Source organism: Musa acuminata, chromosome BXJ2-4 (assembly GCF_036884655.1).
Source record: "Musa acuminata AAA Group cultivar baxijiao chromosome BXJ2-4, Cavendish_Baxijiao_AAA, whole genome shotgun sequence".
Lineage (NCBI taxonomy): Eukaryota > Viridiplantae > Streptophyta > Magnoliopsida > Zingiberales > Musaceae > Musa > Musa acuminata.
The window spans coordinates 35,992,765-36,014,325 of NC_088341.1; the positions used below are offsets into that span (position 1 = coordinate 35,992,765).

Consider the following 21,561-nt stretch of genomic DNA (forward strand, 5'->3'; position numbering starts at 1 on the left):
CATCGTTGTAGGGAGTTCAGTAGCTACTAAGCATGCCTTGAGATCATATCACCTTCCTTGAGCCTGAGACAGCCATTCCAAAGTGGTGCTAAAAAGAGTTCCAAAACTATCTTTGGACATCGACAGAAGATATAATTCAAGGTTGTTTGACAGACCATTTGATGAACACTAAGGTGGTGCCCTCTTTGTTGAGATGGATTGAATCCTTTTGGCTGGGAGAAAAACTTGGGTGGTCTAAAGATCATGGACACCTAAACCTTAGTAGATTTTGGTAGGGGTCACAGCATCCTTTCATTGGCAATGAACTCAATTTTAGCAAGCACATCTTTAGGGCCTTGGTGAACAATATTATTAAAAAAATAGAAAGATAAAACATAAAAAAAGGAAATGAGATCACCTTTTCTCTTACCCTCAGAAGAACTTAGAACCTCACCATTTATAATGAAAGCAGAAGGAGATGATGGAAATGGTTCAATTTGAATCCAGTATAGTATGATCCAAGTGCATGTCCCCTCTCCTTTACATAGGCCATTGCTGTAGGCCTCCCTCCACAAGGGTGATGATGATATCTTTGACCTGAAATGAATACCAAATCACACCTTGGCTTAACATTATCCATATTTTCATCATTCTTAAAATAAATTTACTTGGTTTTTTTCTTTCTTTCTTTTGGGACAGACAATAACATAAATCCAATATTAGTCACAGTTAATTGTCACAGTTTACCATAAAAAGGAAACAAAAGATGTCAACATTTTCCACAATTTAATAGCATTTGGGCATGTTTTTATTATGATTATTATGATTATTTATTTTTAAATTTTGGAAAAAAAATCTTTAAGTTTCTTTCTTTTGTTATGATAAAAAATAGATTTATTAGAACTCAATGATCAAAGAACACTAAAAATATCACTCTCGAGGATGGCACAGCAGCCTTAGGAGGAGGTAAGAATTTGGGTTGGTTTCAGGGACTTGAAGGTGGAACAGATAACGGGGGCGCAGTACACCCCGTCCCGTTAGAGACAGGAAACAAAGCGATCATACTTAAATAACATGTGGAGCCCACAAAAAGATGACGACATGTTGCGCTTTTTAGCCATAATATGTAGTTTTCTGTTTCGATCGGTTCAGCAAATCCCCGTTCTCGTTGAATAGTAACGCAGAGAGGGCCTTCTGGGTATAAATTGGGGTCACACGTCTCCTCCTCTCTCATATATAGCAGAGAGACCACAAGACGGAGACCTCTCTCTCTCTCCTCTCTCTCTCAGCCCTTTTCCCTACCATCTCTCTCTCCTCCCCCCCCCTCTCTCTCTCTCTCTCTCTGAGAAGAAGAAGAAGAAATCGATCACTTTTTCCCCAATACCTTCTCGTACGCCCGCACCGATCCCCGTGCGATCGTCGGAATCGATCCAGGCAACTCCCTCCCCGCCTCCGATCCTTTCTTTAGGCACCTAGATTAGGGTTTTGACATCGATTTCAAGTACTCGTACGATTCGTGGTAACCCTAAGCTCATTTTCTGTGATATCCGCGCTCATTGGAATTTATATATTTGGTAGCTCGGATTCTCTCCTGATGGATTATTCTTCCCTGTTTCTGATCTGATCGTCGAGATCTTTGGATTACGGTGTTTTGGTTGTTGCCTCTTGTTGTTTGATGTTAGTTGTGGTGATGTTTTGGTGCTAAACCTCCCTCTCTGTTGGCTGACGATGATTTCCTTTCGTCAATTTTGGACAGGGAGCTGTACAGAACCTAATACACGTTTCCAGGATATTTTAGCGCTCTGACAATCTGTTTTTTCATTCTTTGAGTTGGCGTTGCTGGCTTCTTCTGTAACGGACTTAGCTGACCTGTAGATGTATGGAATCTGGATTAGTTGATGTGTTGTAGGAGGATAAGGTAGTTGGTGGTGTGACATATGATTCAAGGAGCCCAACATTTTTAGTTGATAAGATTCCTTGTACGTTCAATTTCTGGGAATGAGTCTGGAGAATGAAGACCGGTTATTGCTTGAAAGAAAAACTGGATCTCAAAAGTGAGCGCCTTCATCTGAGATCTTTGTTTTCCTGTTGTTATGTGTTGGTATTGTTCTCTGGCTGCTTATATATTTGCGTTCTTGTACGGTGTCTCAGGAAGTCTAAGATATTATATGCAAGAGACGAACTTTTGTCTTTTAGCAACTTGGATATTTGCAAAAAATTGCCCAGAGGAATCGATGCTTCGATTTTGAGGTACTACCTGGTGAAAGCCTATATCAAGTTTTTGTTTAGCTCTCTGTCATTTCACCGGTCTTGTAGAATTTTTTTTTGCTTCACTCCCTGGTATTACTCAATGCAGTGAATTGGATGAAGCATCGGTCATTGAGAGGCAAAGAGGTTTTGGAGGCTTAACTTTCCAGAGCACAAAGCGGAGTGATTATGGATCATCACCGCCGAATAGGTTAGAAGGTGCAAGTAGTTATTTTCGAGGAAGCTCTGGAAGGTGGGATGCACGGTCTTCTGGATCGGACACTAGAGATGGAGACCTCCCATCTAATCATGAAGCATCCATGCAAGGTTTGTATTTGCTTTTTCTGCAAAATGTTCTAGTGTTATTATGTTTTAGGATAATAAATTTATGTTTTGACAGTTGCAATGGTTTACTATTCCGCATTGTCATTATTTTAATAGATTGCTTGTTCTAAGCTTAAGAAATGTTTTCATTCGCCAACATTAAATGTAGCTCCTACAAAAGATAAAATGAGGTTCCCATATTAGAAGGTAATATCCGTTGTCATTGTCTGCTGGTATATTGCTTGTTCTAAACTTAAGAAATGTTTTCATTAGCTAACATTAAATGTAGCTCTTGCAAAAGATAAAATGAGGTTCCCATTTTAGAAGGTAATATACATGCCTTCTAAAATGTAACCTGTAGAATATCCTAATTGTACAGTGTAAGTCCATCAAGATTAGCGATGCTATGAGAACTGGAGGGATACCCATGAAAACTTGCCTAAAAGAAAGTTTTATTGCTCTTATTGTAGCTAGCAATATTGTACTTCCTGGAGTTTAATAATGGGAGAAGATCCATGTCGCCGACACCAAATTGTTGGGAAATTATGACTACTTATTGTTGCACATGTCTTGGACTTAAGATTGGAATCATGCATCATGTGGTATTCCTTGTAATTGTGGTGCAAGTTTGGGTTTGTTTTTGCATTGCATATTTCAAATATAAAAATTTGGAATGTGGTGAGTTTGAGTTCATTTTGGGTTAGGACGAGTTTGATATCAAGTCTGATGTAGGACAAGATCGTGACAAGCATAGATTGTATATGTTTTGTCTGAAAATACACAAAGGAAAAGAGAGAGGGAGGAAAGATAAGAGAACTACTGGGCTCTTTTCTAAAGAGTAACTCTTAGAGATGAAGATTTCACACTTTGACATGTAACGATGGAATCATACTACAAAAAAAAAAAGATTGTGGCCTTACATTACTCGCATATAATGTGAGAAATAAAGCTATTCATTCATTTAACTGATAATTACAATATTGTGTAGGACAATAGGTTTGTTACCAAATTTATCCTAGAATAAGTACACGATGAGAAAGGGAAATATATTTTTATTTAAGAATGGAGGAAGAGAAAGATAATTATCGTAAAAGATAATAGGAAAAGAGAATAACTAATAGATTGCCATGTCTCAAATCTGGATGACGAAATTGAATCATTCGAAAAGTGCCTCACACCATTTACACAGTGTGGGAAAAAAAAATTCAATTCTCTATCATTCTGTGATGTTCAGTTACAATCCCTTCCCATTTTTGTGGACCCCCAAGTACAAAAAGAAAAGGAATATAAAAAAGATTATATATATATATATATATATATATATATATTCAAACAATCTTCCTTTTTGATAACATATTTGGTTGATAAACTTTCCTTTTCTATGGATTCTTCAAGAAGAAATTTCTTTGCAAGGAAGATATCTTAATGAAATTCATGGCTTATGCCTTACATTTTTCTTTAGAATCTTCAATCTGAGTTTAAGATTTGTCTTTTTTTCCTTCTTTTCTTTTGGCTTCATCTTTTTTCTCTCCCTGCACAATCTTATAACTAATGTAAGATTGTAGTAGGTTTTATCATATCATATAGCTTATGACATATGTATAAGACCTAAACTAATAAAATTATTCAATGGAAAATTAAATCACAATGGCCTAGTATTATATACTGTTGCTGCAAAGGAACTCTTCCTGAGGTGAAAAAATTGAAATTTTACTGACAATAATTATAAAATATCTTGGATAAAATAGATCGTCTAATACTCTAATGTTGCAGTATGAGTTTTGATACCAAATTTGATATGGGATAAGTTTGTAATGAGTAAAGAAAGTAGACATTTTTTTGGTAAAGTGGGATAAAAGAGAGAGGAAGTGAAGAATCATAAATCTTAATTGAAAAATAGCTATTAGACTCACTTGGACTTAAGTTTTAACTCCTAGGGATGAAAGTATTGTGCCTCTGGACTTCTCACATGAGGATGATTGAATGATGCCATTGGAAAAAAAAAAGTGGCCTCATGCCACTGACATATAATGTGGGAAAAAGCATTTTATTTCATTTAATCATTTTGCGACCTTCGGTTACAATTCCTTTCTCCTTTATAGATACACAAAGTATATGATGAAAAGGAAAATACAAAAATAAGGAATAATATGGTAGAAAAACTACATTTTGTGAATCAGAATATGTCAGTCATATCATCTTTATTTCTGTGGGAAGATATCTTTACATATTTGTCTTGGCAAACTATCTTTTTTGTTGATAAAATATTTGATTGATAGGTTTCCTTATTTGTAATTCTTCAATCAAGAAGAAACTACTTTTAAAAGATGAAATATATAATCATATCGGAGACTTATGTATTTCATTTTTATTTAGAATCTTCAAGCAAACCTAAAATTTCTCCTTCCTTTTTTCATTTGATATTATTTTTTTTATTTTTCTTGGACAATCTTCTAAACTAACATATGATTATGGATGATGTTGGCATTTGTCAACTTATAATATTTTAAAAAAACCTTCTAATTAATTTTTTTTTCAAATGAGAAATAAATAGAAATGATTCCTCAGAATCATTTAAAAAATTCAGTTTTACCATTTGCTTTGGGTAAACAAATGCCAAGATGCAAAATTTCTTGCTTCTGAAGTCGTGCGATCCTGGAGCAATCTCATGATGTCAGTGGAGCTTTAATGGCAGAATTTCACTGCCCATTAGTGTGTCGTGATGCTTGTGTTGACTGGCAAACATGTTTTGTGTTCTAATGAATCATGGTCTGTTTCTGTAATTGACATCTTTACCATATAGGTGTTTAGAACTGAGGTAGTTCTGTTACTTAAATGATGTATCTTTAAATTACAGATTCTGGTAGGCGTTACGGACAGCAACAGCAATCTCGACATTTATCTCAAAATCTTGAGCATGATGGACTTCTGGGAAGTGGTGCATTTCCAAGACCTTCAGGTTATGCTGGATCCTCGGGACAAAAAGCTAGAGCAACCAGCCAGTTTCAGCTTAATAGGACTTCTGAACCTTATCAGCCCCCACGACCTTATAAGGTTTGGCTTTTGAGACTATAAATACAAACTAGATTCCATCAAAAAATTTATTTTTCATATTTTTTTACTTTGATTTCAACTTTAGTATCTTTGACCTCATCCTGTTGAGTTCTGATCCTCTATTTAAACATCCACAGAGATCTTGTTTTGATAGAGGTCAGATCTTATAAATATCTATAGAGAAATTTTTTTTATGAAAATGCCATCTTTAACTTCAGGCTTTACCCTTTCAACGGAAGGATGATAAAGATTCATGTAATGATGAAACATTTGGTTCGACTAATTATTCAAGCGAGGACAGAGCGGAAGAAGAACGGAGAAGAAGAGGTATTTTGTTATAATGATGGAACATTGGTCTATTGTGACTCATTACAGCTCCAATATTATTTTCTTTTCTTTTCTGGTTTACTTTTCTTCATTATATTGCCAATGCAGCATCCTTCGAGTTGATGAGAAAGGAACAACAGAAAGCACTGCAAGAGAAGCCAAAACAGATTCCTGATAATCACAAAGAAAATCTTGATGCTGATATTATTGCATTACTTCAGAACTCGGTTGATAGGAACAGTAAAATGAGTAAAACTGACATGCCGGATGATTCTTCACTGCCACAAAACGATTCTTCTAGGGTTTCTTCTACTATGAATGCTCCCCTATCTCGGCCACTTGTACCACCTGGTTTTTCCAGCACAGCATTAGACAAAAACCTTCCTGTTCAGTCTTCAAGCACTCAGTTTGCGTCAGAGGTACCAATATATAACTCTATATTGAGTAATTGCTATTTGCTAATCAGAAAATGTTGTATTTTTTTTTGTAGGAACAGATAATACTGACAAGTAGATGGTTTAGATCTATCTAGCTATCATATTGACTTAGAAACTGTATTTTTGGAATATGTTCCTCTCAACTATTAGATGGTTCTTTGGTATTCTTGTTCATCATATTATCAAAAGTTCAGAACTAGTAATTATTTTGATGTAGTTGCTTGAAAAATATCATAACTAGTAGTTTTGTCGCAGCTAACAATATTAGGGTTTTTCGGATCTTCTAAATAGCTGTATTTCCATGCAGGTTTTTTTTGTTTCTTGCTGATGATTCTTCTGAATTATTATTTATGGTTGCCATTATTTCTGAAAAATAAAAAGGACCTAAAGAGGAAACTTTCATCATAGTCACAAGAGTTAACATCACTGTTTAAAACCTCAATTTAAAAACTAGCAGTGACGATCTAGTAATTAACATTATGGTTGAACAGTGATAATCCATAAACTCTTATTAACAAGAATTAACATCATTGTCAAATAATGGCAATCCAGAATACTAATAATGAGATCAAGATAAGGGAAAACTAGCTGTAAGAGTGAGATTAACAGTGTAGAGTGAGCCTATACCAACAGAACAAGTGCAGAGGCAGAGGAAAGCAGAGGTGTGGTGGAGTCTGTATCTGCAGCATACAGAGTAGAGCAAAGGGCACTTGGTTGGGTGTGGTTGTGTTTTGGGCATCGAAGAAGACATAGGGAGCTGGTGGAGGAGAGGAGAGGTGTGGTATAAAAATGTCAGAGAAGCAGAGAGAGAGCTAAGTTTTATTCACAGTTATCAGGGGTGTGGTTGGTTCATGGCTGCTGGAGAAGACATAGATAAGCAGATAAAGGGAGGTTGGTTCATGGCTGTCAGCAAAGAAAATAGAGTGCCACTGCCAGGGTTTAGTCACACATGATGGTTGTCTCAGACCACGATAGTGGGGTAGGCAGGGGGGGTGGTGTGTGGCTGAGTGATGGTAATAAGTGGTTTGAAATGAGGAACATATTAAATTTTTTTTGCTTCATTGGCACTCTGTCATGTTAGTTTATCATCAAGAAATGAGTGAGTAATCTGTGTAAGATGTTTCCGCAACAAGTCATGCTTTTGGGCTTAATAATATGCAACATAATAACTAAATTTAATATTCATGTAATGATGTAAAAGTTAACTCAGTGCTTGATTGTGTTATGCTATCAGTTATCACTATGTATGGCCTTACAGCCAATGCATTCTTTGGAATCTCAGGGTAGCTTTTCTGGTAGTCTGGATGACCTTCCTCCAGATGGCACCGATAATGATCCCGAGAAAAGGCACCAATCAGCTGTATGCCTGGACAACAGCATGCTAAAAACTGGCTCCATGTCTGATCTTGTTGTGAATGTCGATGAAAAGCTTGCAATTCCATCATCGGCTCTCAAAGTTAAGCTCCCAATGGATGCTGAAAACATATCCTGTTCAACCTCCGGTTCTCCAAAAGTGAATAAGATTTGGGAAGAAGTAATAGAGAATGATGTTTCCAACACTAAAGAAGAGAAGTTTGAGGTTACAAGCCCACTTATGCAGGATAGTTCAGTGTCAATTCTGGAAAAGTTGCTTGGTGGTTCTGTGGTAAAAACTTCTGGTAGTTCACCAACTTCCTCTGCGGTATGTAATCATCTTTAAGAACATCTAGTTTGATGCCCACTCTCAGTTTTTGTCATTTGTCATGCTTGTATGAAATCATTCAATAATGTTAATATTTTTTCAAGGTTAATTTTGTGTTTATCTCTTGCTTTGGCATATCTTTATATATGCAGTAGATTTTTAGTAGAGCTTATGCTCATGAAGTTGATACTTTCTTTCTATGTCATAATTCCAGTATCTAAAATTTATTCGAGTGAGAAAAAATTTTAAATTAGTTAATTTTCTTGATAATGTCTTATCAAGGATTAAAAAAAAAAGGACACATGCCTGCTTTTTGTATGACAGCCAGATGAACTATAGAGTAATGACATTAATGCATTAGGGGCGAGGACTGTGCAGCAACATGTTTGTAGAAACTGGTTTATGGGAGAACTATAGGCATGCACAATTTTATGTATTTAGACTTAAAGGTTAGTCCGATAATATAACTCTTGTGCTTTAGATGCATTCCCTTGATCAAGATTTTAAAGCATGATGCTGCAGCTTAAATTTTTATATCCAGATGTGACCATGACCTGGCTTATGATACTGTTGGCAGAGGTGGTCTGGTGGCAAGGCCTGATCATCTTGAGAGCTAATATAACAAGGTTCATTGGAAGGGATCTACGAAACTTCTGTTTGAAAATGCTTTGAGCAAAAATTTTCTTAGTAATATTGAAGAACAACAAGGCCTGTGTGGAATACTTGGGTTTCTTTCTATTCATAAATAAAGTAAAAGCTTGGAGATCAGATAACACATTCTTGGAAAATATGTTTCTACTTTTCATTTGTAAATGTTTTGCATAGTTTCTGTCATTTTCAATAGTAGACTTCCATGTTCTTGGGAGCAATTTTCTACTCAAGTCAACTCTAAGACCTTTTGATGGTCCCACGTAACTTATTGTCCTCTTTCCTCTCAAATTCTGAGTAGTTAAAATTGTGACCACTAAACTTGTTTTAACCAAGAACTAACTAAATCAAATATTACTTCTCATATTTAAATTCCAAAAATGGAGGCAAAATCAAAATTTCCCTGAATTTAATCGTTGCATCTCATTGAAACGAAGGAATTAACTATCGGTTTCATGTGTGTTCCGGCAAAAGATCGATACAAGTTAAAATCAAAAGAAAAAAAATGGTAGCTTCTTGTCTCGATTTGTGAGCTCTATTTGGCTTCTTGTGGATAGCTAATACATAAATCTGCATGTTTCAGTTACCCCTTCTAGTCTTTTGAATTGTCAGAGTTCCAGTGTTTCTGCATTCATATATGCTTATGTGTTTTTTTCACGACAATATGTATGTTTGTCTGCATGTGTGTATGTATATGAAAATGAGAATCTTGACAAATTATTACTTATATATGCCTGATAAAAAGCTTCGATGACCAACTTGTTGTGATATTTTTCCAGAATCAGGGTTTTAAAACGGATGAAGAACCATGGGTTCCTGCAATTTCCGAATCTTCCAAATTTGCTAGTTGGTTTCTTGAAGAAGGTAGGAGAACTTTTTGTGTTTGTGCCTTGTAGGAGAACTTTTTTACCACTTGAAAGGCAATTTAATATTTTCTGATATGCTCACAGAAAACAAGCATGTAGAAGACTTTTCATCAAAGGACTTGCTCTCTTTAATTGTGAACAACGAGAAAGTTAACTCATCATCTTCCATAATTTTCTGTGACAAGGCAATTGAGCATATGGCACCAAGCTTACCTATAAAAATTAGTGATACCACAGAGAAACTTGATGCATCCTCCGCAACTTCTTTGATGGTTGGGATCCCTGAGCAGTATCATCAAGGTGTTAAGCCAGATTTAAGTCCTGCTGTGCTGACATGTGAGGACCTTGAGCAGTCCTTCATGGCCAACATTACAGGTCGTTCAAGTCCACAGCATGCTGTTCAAGGACCTCGGAAGACTACAGATGGAAAAATGGAACAGAAACTGGATATTGATGATCATGCATCACAACATCTTCTTTCTCTATTACAGAAGGGGACAAAGAAAGAGAAGGCAGCATCAGTAACACCTGATGGTCTAGATGCTGAATTCTTTGACAAATTTTCCATAACTGATGCTAATTCTGGTTTCAAACTTCGGATTGCTGAGAAGGCTACTTCTTGCAACTCTGAACCAGCACCCAGCTCAGAGAAGACCCTGACACTCGAAGCATTATTTGGGGCAGCATTTATGAATGAGCTCCAATCGGCTCAAGTTCCTGTCTCCGTGCAGAGAGTTACAGATGGTGGGATTAACACTACAGAAGTTCCAACATCACTTAGATTGCCATTTCAAAATTCTGATGCTGGTTTCTTTCCTTCTAGTTCTGGTGACTATAAACAGAACAAACCTGCTCATGAGATGGACATGGTATCTACAAACCAAATTCAAGATGCAAATGTTCATCACACTATGGGTCCTTCCAAAGAGCATGAAAACTCTCTTATTGAGGACTCAAAACATGTTGCTTCTGGTTTTGAAGAAAGAGCTTTGCAAATTCACTTGCCTGATGAGGATAATCTGATTACTACTAGTGATTCTTTGGACTCTGTAGCTTCTGGCCCTTCACCCTTTCCAAATGCTACTAGAAGTGAGGAGCTATTATCTGAAAACAGTGTGGAACATCTCAATTACAAATTGCTTAATGCTATTACAAGAGATGCAGAACGAATTCCATCGTCTAGTCTGGATGGCTTACCTCCTTTTCGCACCCCACATGACCTGGTTGGTTCTGATAGTTTTTATCATCATTTACAGGGAAGAACATCTCCTCAGTTACCTCATATCATCAATCATGCTAGGCCTCTGCACCCGGGGCTGGATCATCTCACAAATAGGAATCAGCAGATGAAGTTTATTGGTCCTGAAGGCATCCATCATGATCCTCGTCGAAATTTACTTGAAAACGTTGTTCCACTTAATACTTCCAATTATGCTAGTGGCCCACACGTTGAACCTCCTGACTATCATTTGATGTTACAGCAAATGCCAATTCCAGGAAGCTACCCACAACAGTTACCTCTTCCAGGTTTTCCAAGAGGTGTACCATTACCTCATCACCTAAATCACATGCAAGGGTACATACCTGAGATGAACAATGTACACAATATTTCGTTACATCAGCAGCACCCAACTTATGGCAGCCTTGGAATGGGAATGCCAGGTAAATTCCTACTATTTCCCTTGTGCTTCATGTGGTTTGCTTGATTGGTGCTTTAGGTTCACTCTTGTTTGGAACCTTGAATGGTCATGAGGCTGTAACAGAACTGTCAACTTGTTGCTTATATCCGACTTTAGAACTGTTGGGACACTAAAGAGTTTGGCAATACCACATTTTGTGGCCGATAATTTACTTGCCGCTGGGCATAAGTGTAGGCAAATTCACTCGTAGAATTATAGACATTGCTAGGCTGCAATTAGTTTCTGCTTGGCCTAAATGGTAGAATTCCTAGTATTTAGTTGGCCATCTTGTCTTTGTGGTTGTCCTAAAATTTGGTTTAGCTTTTCTAGTTGGCCTCTGTTGCTTTTTTTCTTTAAGAAATTACCATTCAATTTTTTTTCTTCCATTTTTAAAATATTTTTTACAATATGCAGGATCTCTCATTGGAGGTGGTGGAGGCAATCATCCGGAAGCGTTACAAAGGCTGATTGATATGGAGCTGAGAGCTAATGCAAAGCAGGTGCACCCTGCATCAGCTGGTCACATTCCTGGTATATATGGTCCAGAATTCGACAGGAGCTTCCGGTACAGATGACTCTAAAAGACCTCTGATTTCATCTGATCAGAAGGTTGTGGAATACCTGACCTTTTATAGTTTGGTAAGGTGAATTTAATTTTCTTTTTTGTGCTGATCGTGTTTGGCAACTTGTAGGGTATCATTTCAAATATCTACCCTCACAGGAGAAGGAAGAAAAAGAAAAAGAAGACGGAAACAGTCCCAAGGGAATGATAGAAGATTGATGGTGATCCAAATGAGAGGGACTCGCACGTATATAGACAAGCCTGAGTTCTTTTCTGTTGTCAATATTCCATCCAAATGGAACAAACATTAAGCTTCTTCTCTTAGCACTTGTCTAATTATGTCATTTGGAGAAAGTTATGGAAACACCTCAGTACAAGAACATGGTAGGGTTTGCATGATATGATGCTGCTGTCCTAAACCTCTTCTGGAGATATTACTTGCTGATCTCTATGTATTCTACGCGTACCTGTTTTATCTTACTATATTTTGTTGTCTGTATCATGCTTGGACGCCTTCTCTCTACATCCTGGTGTCTGGCTTGGAATGCTGATAGTAATTCCCAACAGTTTGATGGGTAATATGTTTAAGCTGATAGTACTTGTCATTTTCACCTGGGTTACTTGTGGTCTCAGAGATGGCCCTTCATGCTGTGGAAACAAAGGTATGGTCTCCAGTTTCCTTCTTCCATGAGATGGGGGTGCCTGTGTCTGCAATTCTTTCCTCCTCTTTTGTGGAATCTTTGACTATAATTATTATCTATGCTAGATGATAAAATTATATGTCTAAGTAGAACTCTATATAGAATGGTGCAGTTCTTCCTCATATCCTTTATTGTATGATGTCATTCAGCAATTCTTTGGTTGGTAGGTGTGTTCTCTCATCCTCCATGTTATTCCACGGTTAGTAGCTATCAACCTTGTCTTTTTAATGAATCTTTTGTTCTTATCGCTATCAGATGTAACGCCAACCTTACTTAGTCTATAGTTTATTGGTGGCACATAAATATACCTTGCAACTTGTTAAATTCTTATATTTCCCTCTTTAAGTTTTTGCAACTTAAAAATATTTTTTTTTCCAAAAATATGTAGAGATATGTTCGAACAACTATCGAGTAGTATTAAGTAGATTCCCATAGTACGATTAGAATATTTATTCGGAGACAATTGAGATCGTTCAACCAGGTGTTTGAGTCTCTAAAATGCACTTCAAAGAGATGGAGAACAGATGTATCCACCGTCATTCTTATGTCATTATTAATCATATCAAAGATGATGTACAAACACTAATGTCAATCTAATATATATATATATATATATATATATATATATATATATATATATATATATATATATATATATATATATATATATATATATATATATATATATATATATATTGGGGAGCAATATGCGAAGAACTCTCATCCGCAGAGAAGTATTCCGTGCGGAGGTCCGCAGCAAATGATTGCGGCCCCTCTTCACTGCCAACAAACCAGCGACTCTATTCGGATCGCACTGCCACTTGTCCACCTCCACCGCCAACCAGTCCACCGCCACCGCCCTCTCCTTGCACCTCTCCCATTAGCAGCCATCGACACAGTAGAAGCCGACGCCCTTCTTCCCCTCCTTACCTTCTCTCGCTACGCCTCCCTCGATCCCTATTTCTTTTTATGGTGTTTGTTCACGCCAAGGCAATCCGAGGCAGCAGAGAAGCATCACCGAAATCCGCCGCCTTCTTGCCCCCCGACCTCCCCTCCCCCTCCATGGCCCTCCCGGGCGCCGCCGGCCCCCTCGCCGCCTCCTCCGCCCCCGCTGCCGCTGCTGCCGAGGACCCCAGCAAGAAGATCCGCAAGCCCTACACCATCACCAAGTCGCGCGAGAGCTGGACCGAGCAGGAGCACGACAAGTTCCTCGAAGCCCTCCACCTGTAAGAATAGCCCCACCACCCCTTTGATCTTGAACTTGTGGCGCTTCTCTAGTTCGAGCGGGCGATCGGGTTGTCGTGGGTTACTTAGGGCTAAACTTGGTTTCTTGCAATTCTATATGTCCGGGTTTCTCACCCGTAAAGTTCTTGCGTCACTGGTGGCATACCTGTCACTTTTTCCCTCTCGAAAATTGGTGTCTTTGGATCGCGAATCCCCTTCTGCTTATGATGACCATTGTTCTAGGAGAAGATTGAGTTGCAAGAGTTTGTCCATAAGGATGGGATTTTGGGTTTTGTCGGTGATCTCTCTTCGACTACTGTCTGGTCACGCAACTGGATATATGATTGGGGGTTTAGTTGTTGTGGATGCTTCAGTGATCTTGTTTAAGTTTTTATCTTCGTTTTTACCTTTAAGTGTTTGAATAAGAAATTTCCAATTCTTAGTGCAGTTTAAAAGTCTTTCATGCTTTAACTGTAGAATCTAGTAGAGGAGAATTTTCTAATTTTACAAGTCTTTTATGCTTTAACTGGTAGAGGCCTTTGCTTTCCTCTGTGGGTATCTCTAAATTGGATTGTGAGCCTTGGAATTGTCTCTTGTTTGGTATGTTGTTTTCTGTCCATTGTTTCTTGACACAGTTAAATGTGTCTGGACACGGAAGACGAGTCTTGGAGCTATTAGTTGTGGCATAATCTTGGAACGATTACAAAGTTCTGCTTCTGTCATTAGAACCTCTACTCCCTATTCATCTTTGAGCTTTGGTTTCTTGATGTTGGAAAAAAAATCTCTGTGCTTATTTTGAAATAGTGCCCAAAGTAAAGTAAAGGAATAATTTATGACCAAAATTCATTGACCTTGAGTATATCAGCCTTTGTAAGAGGTTGGGTAGAATCAGAGCAATTTGGGTGTAGAAGAGAGTTTTTGTGGATCATTAGTTATTAACTCTTTTGACCTTTCAAATATCATTTTACTGAGCAACAATCACACATCTCGTTGCATTGATTCTACGAAGGATATCTGCAAGTAAGGCTATACCAATATAGAAGATTTTATGTTTTAGTGGATCATTAGTTATTAACTCTTTTGACTTTTTAAATATCATTTTACTGAGCAACAATCACACATCTCGTTGCATTGATTCTACGAAGGATATCTGCAAGTAAGGCTATACCAATATAGAAGATTTTATGTTTTAGTGGATCATTAGTTATTAACTCTTTTGACCTTGCAAATATCATTTTACTGAGCAACAATCACACATCTCGTTGCATTGATTCTACGAAGGATATCTGCAAGTAAGGCTATACCAATATAGAAGATTTTATGTTTTAGTGGATCATTAGTTATTAACTCTTTTGACCTTTCAAATATCATTTTACTGAGCAACAATCACACATCTCGTTGCATTGATTCTACGAAGGATATCTGCAAGTAAGGCTATACCAATATAGAAGATTTTATGTTTTAGTGGATCATTAGTTATTAACTCTTTTGACCTTTCAAATATCATTTTACTGAGCAACAATCACACATCTCGTTGCATTGATTCTTTGAAGGATATCTGCACGTAAGGCTATACCAATATAGAAGATTTTACTGAGCACCTCATGCTCTCCCATTGATCCCAATAGATCCTAACATCATGATATAGACAAAATTTGTTGGTCTTCCTCCATGGTGTTTAATTATGCTGTAATAAGATTTAGATTTTCTCAGTAATTGTCTATCAACTGCACCAAATGGTTGTCTTGTCTACAGTTAAATCTATTTGTCATTCAGTGACGAAAGCAAGGGCAAGCCTTGGCATCACGATAAGCTTGCTCCTTTACAATTTGGATGACCAGGATTTCGGACATGAAACAGCCCCTCTATTTACAGGCATAATGATGCATATAATGACTTCCCCAACCCTGCATTGGCGGGAACATGATATACTGAGTCATTCAATGATGAAGCCAGACATGAACCACCAGCCTCACAATTTCTTTTTTGAAAATCTCTTGAGATGATATTTAGTGCTACGGTTCACAAAAAGGCATTCATCATATTCGGAGGCCTACTTACTTTGGTATAATATAAATTACCTAAATACATGTCATAGTACTTAATAGCCACATTCTGTTTATAGGTTTTAAATTATGATGCTTTGACCGATAGACAAATATCTTAAATTTGAGATTGATAATCCAACATGCCTTAAAAGATGTACACTAGAGATTCAATAGCTTTGTGTAAATGACAAGCTAACTGCTACTAACAAAACTATCTGCTCCAGACAGTTTGAGACAGTCCATTTGTTATTATGTATTATATATTGCAGCTTTTGGTCATGTCTTATTGCAGTGCATATGCAAATGTTGTTAGTAGTACAATGGTGTACATTGTTTGGGCATTATGTATCGTAACATCTTTGATGTGCAAAAGTGGCACGTGATCTTTAGTTTATGACGATTTATATGTACAACAATGAACTATAAGCTCTAGAGACATAATAATATTTATTTTCTGGCTTTTTGCAGATTTGATCGTGATTGGAAAAAGATAGAAGCATTTGTTGGTTCAAAGACAGTTATTCAGGTAATTTGCAGATAGGTTGTAGTTCTATTAAGAAATATATGAAAGAACTAAGAACAGGGAGAGAACACACACGAAATTTCAACCAACTCTTGTATGCGAACTTCTGCCTATCTATTCATTTATTTTCTATGGATTCTATATCATCAAGGGGTGTATCTTTAATACTTAATAGATAGGAAAATATGCTAGACTTTGGAAGTATTGGCTCATTGAATAATGTTTTTGATTTGGCCTGTTTGTCCATGCTTGTCTTTGGGTTTTCTCATATCATCTTCTCTTGACTTGGAAACTCTGGAATCAATTGTTTGACGAGGATCTAGATTCTAGAATAATAAAAACATGACTTGTATGGTCATCTAGATGCTTCAACCTTTCCTTTTGACTCTTGGTTAGCTTTACAAACATGAGTGTAAACTTTAGGTTTGTATGAAGTTGATGTTCTGGAGTAACATTTTCCTCTATCAATAAGAAGCATCTGGAAATTGCACATAGCCAGGACTCAAATCCTGGATTCGATATTGGTCTATCCGACCAGTATAGTATTGGTATAACAATCCATATTGCCTGGTATCTCCCGGAAAATAAAAATAAAAATCATATTGATTGGTGCCAGATCATATGGTTCAAGACCAGTCATTGGTCAAATCAGCAAATACACATCACACTAGCAGGTATTTGAATTGCCTCAGAGTCCAGATATAACTGTAAAATAAGATGTGATTTTAATCTCATTTTTGAAATTGTTCTTAGATTTCCACATTTCAAGGCACCGCTAAGAAGCCCCCTGTTTTGACATTGAGGGCCTGTCAAATTATGATAAGCTGACAATTGTTTGTCGCAAGTCATGCACAGAAGCAGATTCTAAAAAAATGACCTTGCAGATTAGGAGTCATGCACAGAAGTACTTTCTGAAGATTCAGAAGAACGGTGCAAGTGAACATGTGCCTCCACCTCGACCCAAGAGGAAAGCAGCACATCCATATCCACAGAAAGCCCCTAAATATGGTTAGTCTCGTTCAATGATTATCATCTGCTTTCATGTTGTAATCGAACTGATAGGTTTTCTGGGAACTGCAGCTCTACAGATATCTCAAGGCACCACTCCACACCAGGCTTCCTGTTTGCTTGAACCACATTCTGCTTTTGGAATAGATACATCTTCCATGTCTAGAAACTCTAACACAAATGAAGCAGTTCCTTCTGGGCTTAACAGTTCTCTCCATCCTGTTAGTGCATCTCATCTGACATCAGGTTTGGTACTTTCTCTTGAGTAGTTCGATCTTTTCTTTTTCCAGAAGTGCCTCCTAAGTTCTTAGATGTCCAGATGATATGGGGCATGCTGGAAACTTGGTGGTGAAAAATTGCTGTTCTAGCAGCACAATAAGTCCTGTAACCTGGCCAACTTGTGAAATGGCTGACCATGAAAATCATGCCACAGCTCTTCGTGGTGAGTTCTCATTGCACATAAATAATAGCTAGAACAATTGCCTTTTTAAATTGATCAGAAAGAGATTATATGTGTTCTGTCTCATCAGAGCACTTAAATTGCAAGAAAAAGTTGGTGCTATAAAATAAAAAAGAACACAATGATGTTTGATGAAGCTTGTAAAAGAATGCCATATCATCCTAGAGATCATGGCAGGAAACTACTGCTCAGAAAATACAGTTATATTAATAAACTATTTAGTTATTTGTACCAAATGTGAGGGATCTGCCCTTTTCTTATTTCAAATCTTTGTTCAAGAACAAAATGCTGCAGCAAATTTTTGAAAATTGTTACTTGTTGTGTTTTTATATTTGTGTGAACCTTGCTCAGTCTTTTGATTACTGACCTTCTGTTTGGTGGTTTCTGCAGTTATGCCAGACTTTGCTCAGGTGTACAGCTTTCTCGGAAGTGTCTTTGACCCCAGCACTACTGGTCATCTGCAAAAACTGAAAGAGATGGATCCAATTGATGTTGAAACAGTATGCTATATTCAAACCAGTACTTATTACAATTTTTTCATATATTGAAGAAAATTTAATGCTTCGTTGTTTGATGTAGGAAACTATTTTATCCAAATGAAATGGTTGTTATTCTTGTTTAGCTGGCAATGAATTTTCTTCTATATTATTGTCTTATGAATTACACAACCGTAATTGTGTTCTGATGAAAAACATTTGCTATTGCTGAACTGTAAGTGGGTTTTATGTTTGGTTATCTCTTCTTGGAAAGTGTAGATCATGTAATTGTGTGCTTGTGTATAATTTTTAGTTGTTTCAGCTTGTTTATGATTCACTTGGTTGTAAGAAGAACTGCAACATACTTTTCTTTCTTTGTATGATAACTTTGTTTGTGTTTCTAAACCAGTAACTATTTTATGAACTTGTGATCAAAGAAAGACGTCCTTCATTTTGTGCTACTGATGAATAGTAGCACAGGTTTGTTTTATTTTACAGCATGTGTTGGTGTCATTGTTCATGCAGCATATGTTTGCTGAGCATGTGAAGTACAATTATGGGGCAGCGGTGCAGGCCTGTAAACCATTCATGCTGCATTTGCACAATCCAGGTCAATGCCAGGATGTGCCGTTTCAATAATGGTGTCAATGGTACAGAATGAGCTTTTGGTATGTGCCTTGGAACGCATTGAGCATGAATTGTACCATTTAATGAATAGAAGCCAAATGGCACCTTATACTTGGATTTTAATAACTTAAGATAACAAAGGAATTGTTCTTTGTAAATATGCCAAAATGGGACTATAGATGATCATTGATAAAGATCTATTTTGGGAAAGCTTTTCTGCAAGGACATTGGAGTTTAACTGGGATGCATCTACTTCAGCATTTGAATTAAAGGGCATTAGCAGCCAAATTGACATAAGAAAGAAAACCGCATGTATAAAGCATTTAAAAATACTTGGAGGTTTATGTATGCTGGATACAGCATCAGACTACTGTTTACATTTGTTATACGCTTGAAAGAAAACTTCCAATTTCCATTTGGACCATGATTACCCTCGAGTTGGAATGACATCCATCAGACTGCTTTCTTGTTATTGTTCATACTTCATAGGATCTAACAATTTGGAATGACATCCGTTTGGATCTGAGTCTGATGTAGGTACTGATAAAGATCTATTTTCTTGCTCTTTATATATCTTTACCAGTGATGCTTATAAGTAATTTCTTGTCTTATCACATGTCAGTTCTTTTCTACGTTGTCATGGCAGAGTTTCATCTTTGTTATTATGTATCTGGCACTATTTACTCTTTGTGTTGGTAGCTGTTAAAATTATATGGCAAATTTTGAAAATTACACCACCAATGTCCTGCTGTTTTGAGCTTCTAGATCAGAAAAAAGAGAATTCCATAGGATTCAAACTACATATCTGTACTTAAAACTTCGTACGTAATTGAATGAATTGGAGCTTTTCTTGTGATAGGGATTAGAGACAGGGATAGTACTAACGGTACTAGACAGGATTATGTTATTTGCTCTCTTTCAAAACTCTTAATTCTGATACTGGAGAAGCGTACCCTTTCTGTTGTTCTGAATTCATTATTCAAGTTGTTATATGTATGAAAAATTTATCAGAGCATGCTCATGTAGAATACTTTGTCATTTTCTTTTTATCTGTTACAGGTAACTAGTGTCTGGTTTATACATGTGCTTCTGAATTTACCTTCAAAGAAGTAATCTTTTGTACCATCAATATGCAGGTATTGTTGTTGATGGGGAATTTATCTATCAATCTGACCAGCCCTGACTTTGAAGCGCATGTGAGTGTCACTGTCATCTACCCATTAACTTTGGGAGTTTCTCAGAATTTGCTGACAAGTTGGTTTTGGTCCCTTGATTCACTTATCTGGTCTGTTTTATTTGACATTCTGACCATCGATTGAATATCCTTCATCGATATCATAGTTCTGCAAATGCTCTATTTATAAGTTTAGAACTTCATGTAGCAATGACCACATTCATTGTCTAGATACTACTGATGAACTTTAATTTAAATTTTTTTTACGGGGTCTGAATTTTATACACTAGCCACGATGATCAATGGAAACATGCTTAATTTTTATTCTCTTGTTACCAGAAATAGTTGGTTAACTTGAATACGTTTACCTTCATGCAGAGAAAATTACTTGCATCATTCAGTGGTGGCACAGAGGACTTGGATTCTGGTATTGCTAACAACCTCACTTGTGAAACTGTTGCTCCATTATGTAAGTTCATGTCTTTAAAACTTTTAGCCATAAATCATATTGAATTTCACTATAATCAACCAACTTCACACTTGAAATTTCAGGGTGAAAGGTGAATGAATGGTAATTATGCAGTCTCGAAAGCTATGGATTGTACATCAATCATTTTTCCAAGGCTGTGAAGGTTAAACCGATGATTATATCAAGTGAAGCGATTGTACCACTACTGGTATTAGCTTTTGCTGATACAGAAGCCTTGATATCAAAAGAATGAGGGGTAGTCAGATTTTTTTTTAATGCTTCAACCGATCTTGGCCAGTTATTAATAATCCGATTTGCCGGGATAGAGTGTTGTTTGTGTATATAACATTTTGTTAGATCCATGGTAGCTTTTTTATGATTTGCTAGGTTTGGGAGTAATAAGGTGATTCCTTCATGTATCTATATATCCTGGTTTGTTTTTCCCAGCTTGAAGGATCTGTGACCTTGGAGCATTGAGATGCTAAAATTATTTGCCTAATATATCATGAATAAAGGCAAGTTATTATGGAATGTGGGACACCTTTAATATGTCCTTCATAAGCTTGAAGGATCTGTGACATTTGATGGTTACGGTGGATGCATAAATTTGTAGGATTTTGTTTGTGGGATTTGGTTTTATCGTGAATATTAGAAATAAGTATTGCAACGACTCTCGTCGTCACTATTGACGTCTATTTTAAATAAGTATTGCTCCTTTAGTGGAAAGGGACATAAGGAGGAGGGTGGGAAAGACCCACCATGAGTGTCTCCTTTGCCTCAGCCTTCTACCCCTCTGTTGAGTTTGATGATAGAGCCTTCTTAATGGCTCGACAATGACAAAGGTGACGATAAGATCAAGGGCAGGGGACCTCGCAATGGAGCAAAGACAATAACCGATGGGGTGGAGATCGAAACAAACTAAAAATATACTATTATAAGAATTTTTTATTTAGGAAATTTATCCAAATTTGTTTATATAGTTAGAAGAGTGAATTTCGGGATAAAGCCCCCAACTTTAAAAATATTTCGCATAGCACCACAACTTTA

At 36.9% G+C, this 21,561-nt stretch overlaps 2 protein-coding genes across 3 annotated transcripts; both read left to right on the forward strand.

Annotated features, from left to right (window-relative positions):
• Positions 1-1,270: 1,270 nt before the first annotated feature.
• LOC135610581 (uncharacterized) lies at positions 1,271-12,303 on the forward strand. 2 transcript variants are annotated; one of them, XM_065105249.1, is made up of 12 exons: positions 1,271-1,413; positions 1,736-2,033; positions 2,131-2,229; positions 2,336-2,553; positions 5,408-5,604; positions 5,823-5,931; positions 6,040-6,350; positions 7,651-8,049; positions 9,477-9,561; positions 9,648-11,225; positions 11,657-11,851; positions 11,935-12,303. In XM_065105249.1, exons 2-11 carry the CDS (start codon positions 1,978-1,980, stop codon positions 11,815-11,817), a joined length of 3,213 nt encoding a protein of 1,070 aa, XP_064961321.1. In that variant the 5' UTR covers positions 1,271-1,413; positions 1,736-1,977; the 3' UTR covers positions 11,818-11,851; positions 11,935-12,303. The 2 variants fall into 2 exon arrangements, 1 of the variants encoding a protein (XP_064961321.1); XR_010486219.1 differs by lacking the exon at positions 1,271-1,413 and having other exon boundaries at positions 1,835-2,033; positions 11,657-11,881; positions 11,964-12,205.
• Positions 12,304-13,339: 1,036 nt separating this feature from the next.
• On the forward strand, positions 13,340-21,045 carry LOC135610582 (protein REVEILLE 3-like). The gene is made up of 9 exons (XM_065105250.1): positions 13,340-13,731; positions 16,246-16,303; positions 17,185-17,308; positions 17,381-17,554; positions 17,628-17,750; positions 18,159-18,268; positions 20,008-20,067; positions 20,424-20,514; positions 20,598-21,045. Exons 1-9 carry the CDS (start codon positions 13,475-13,477, stop codon positions 20,600-20,602), a joined length of 1,002 nt encoding a protein of 333 aa, XP_064961322.1. The 5' UTR covers positions 13,340-13,474; the 3' UTR covers positions 20,603-21,045.
• Positions 21,046-21,561: the final 516 nt, after the last annotated feature.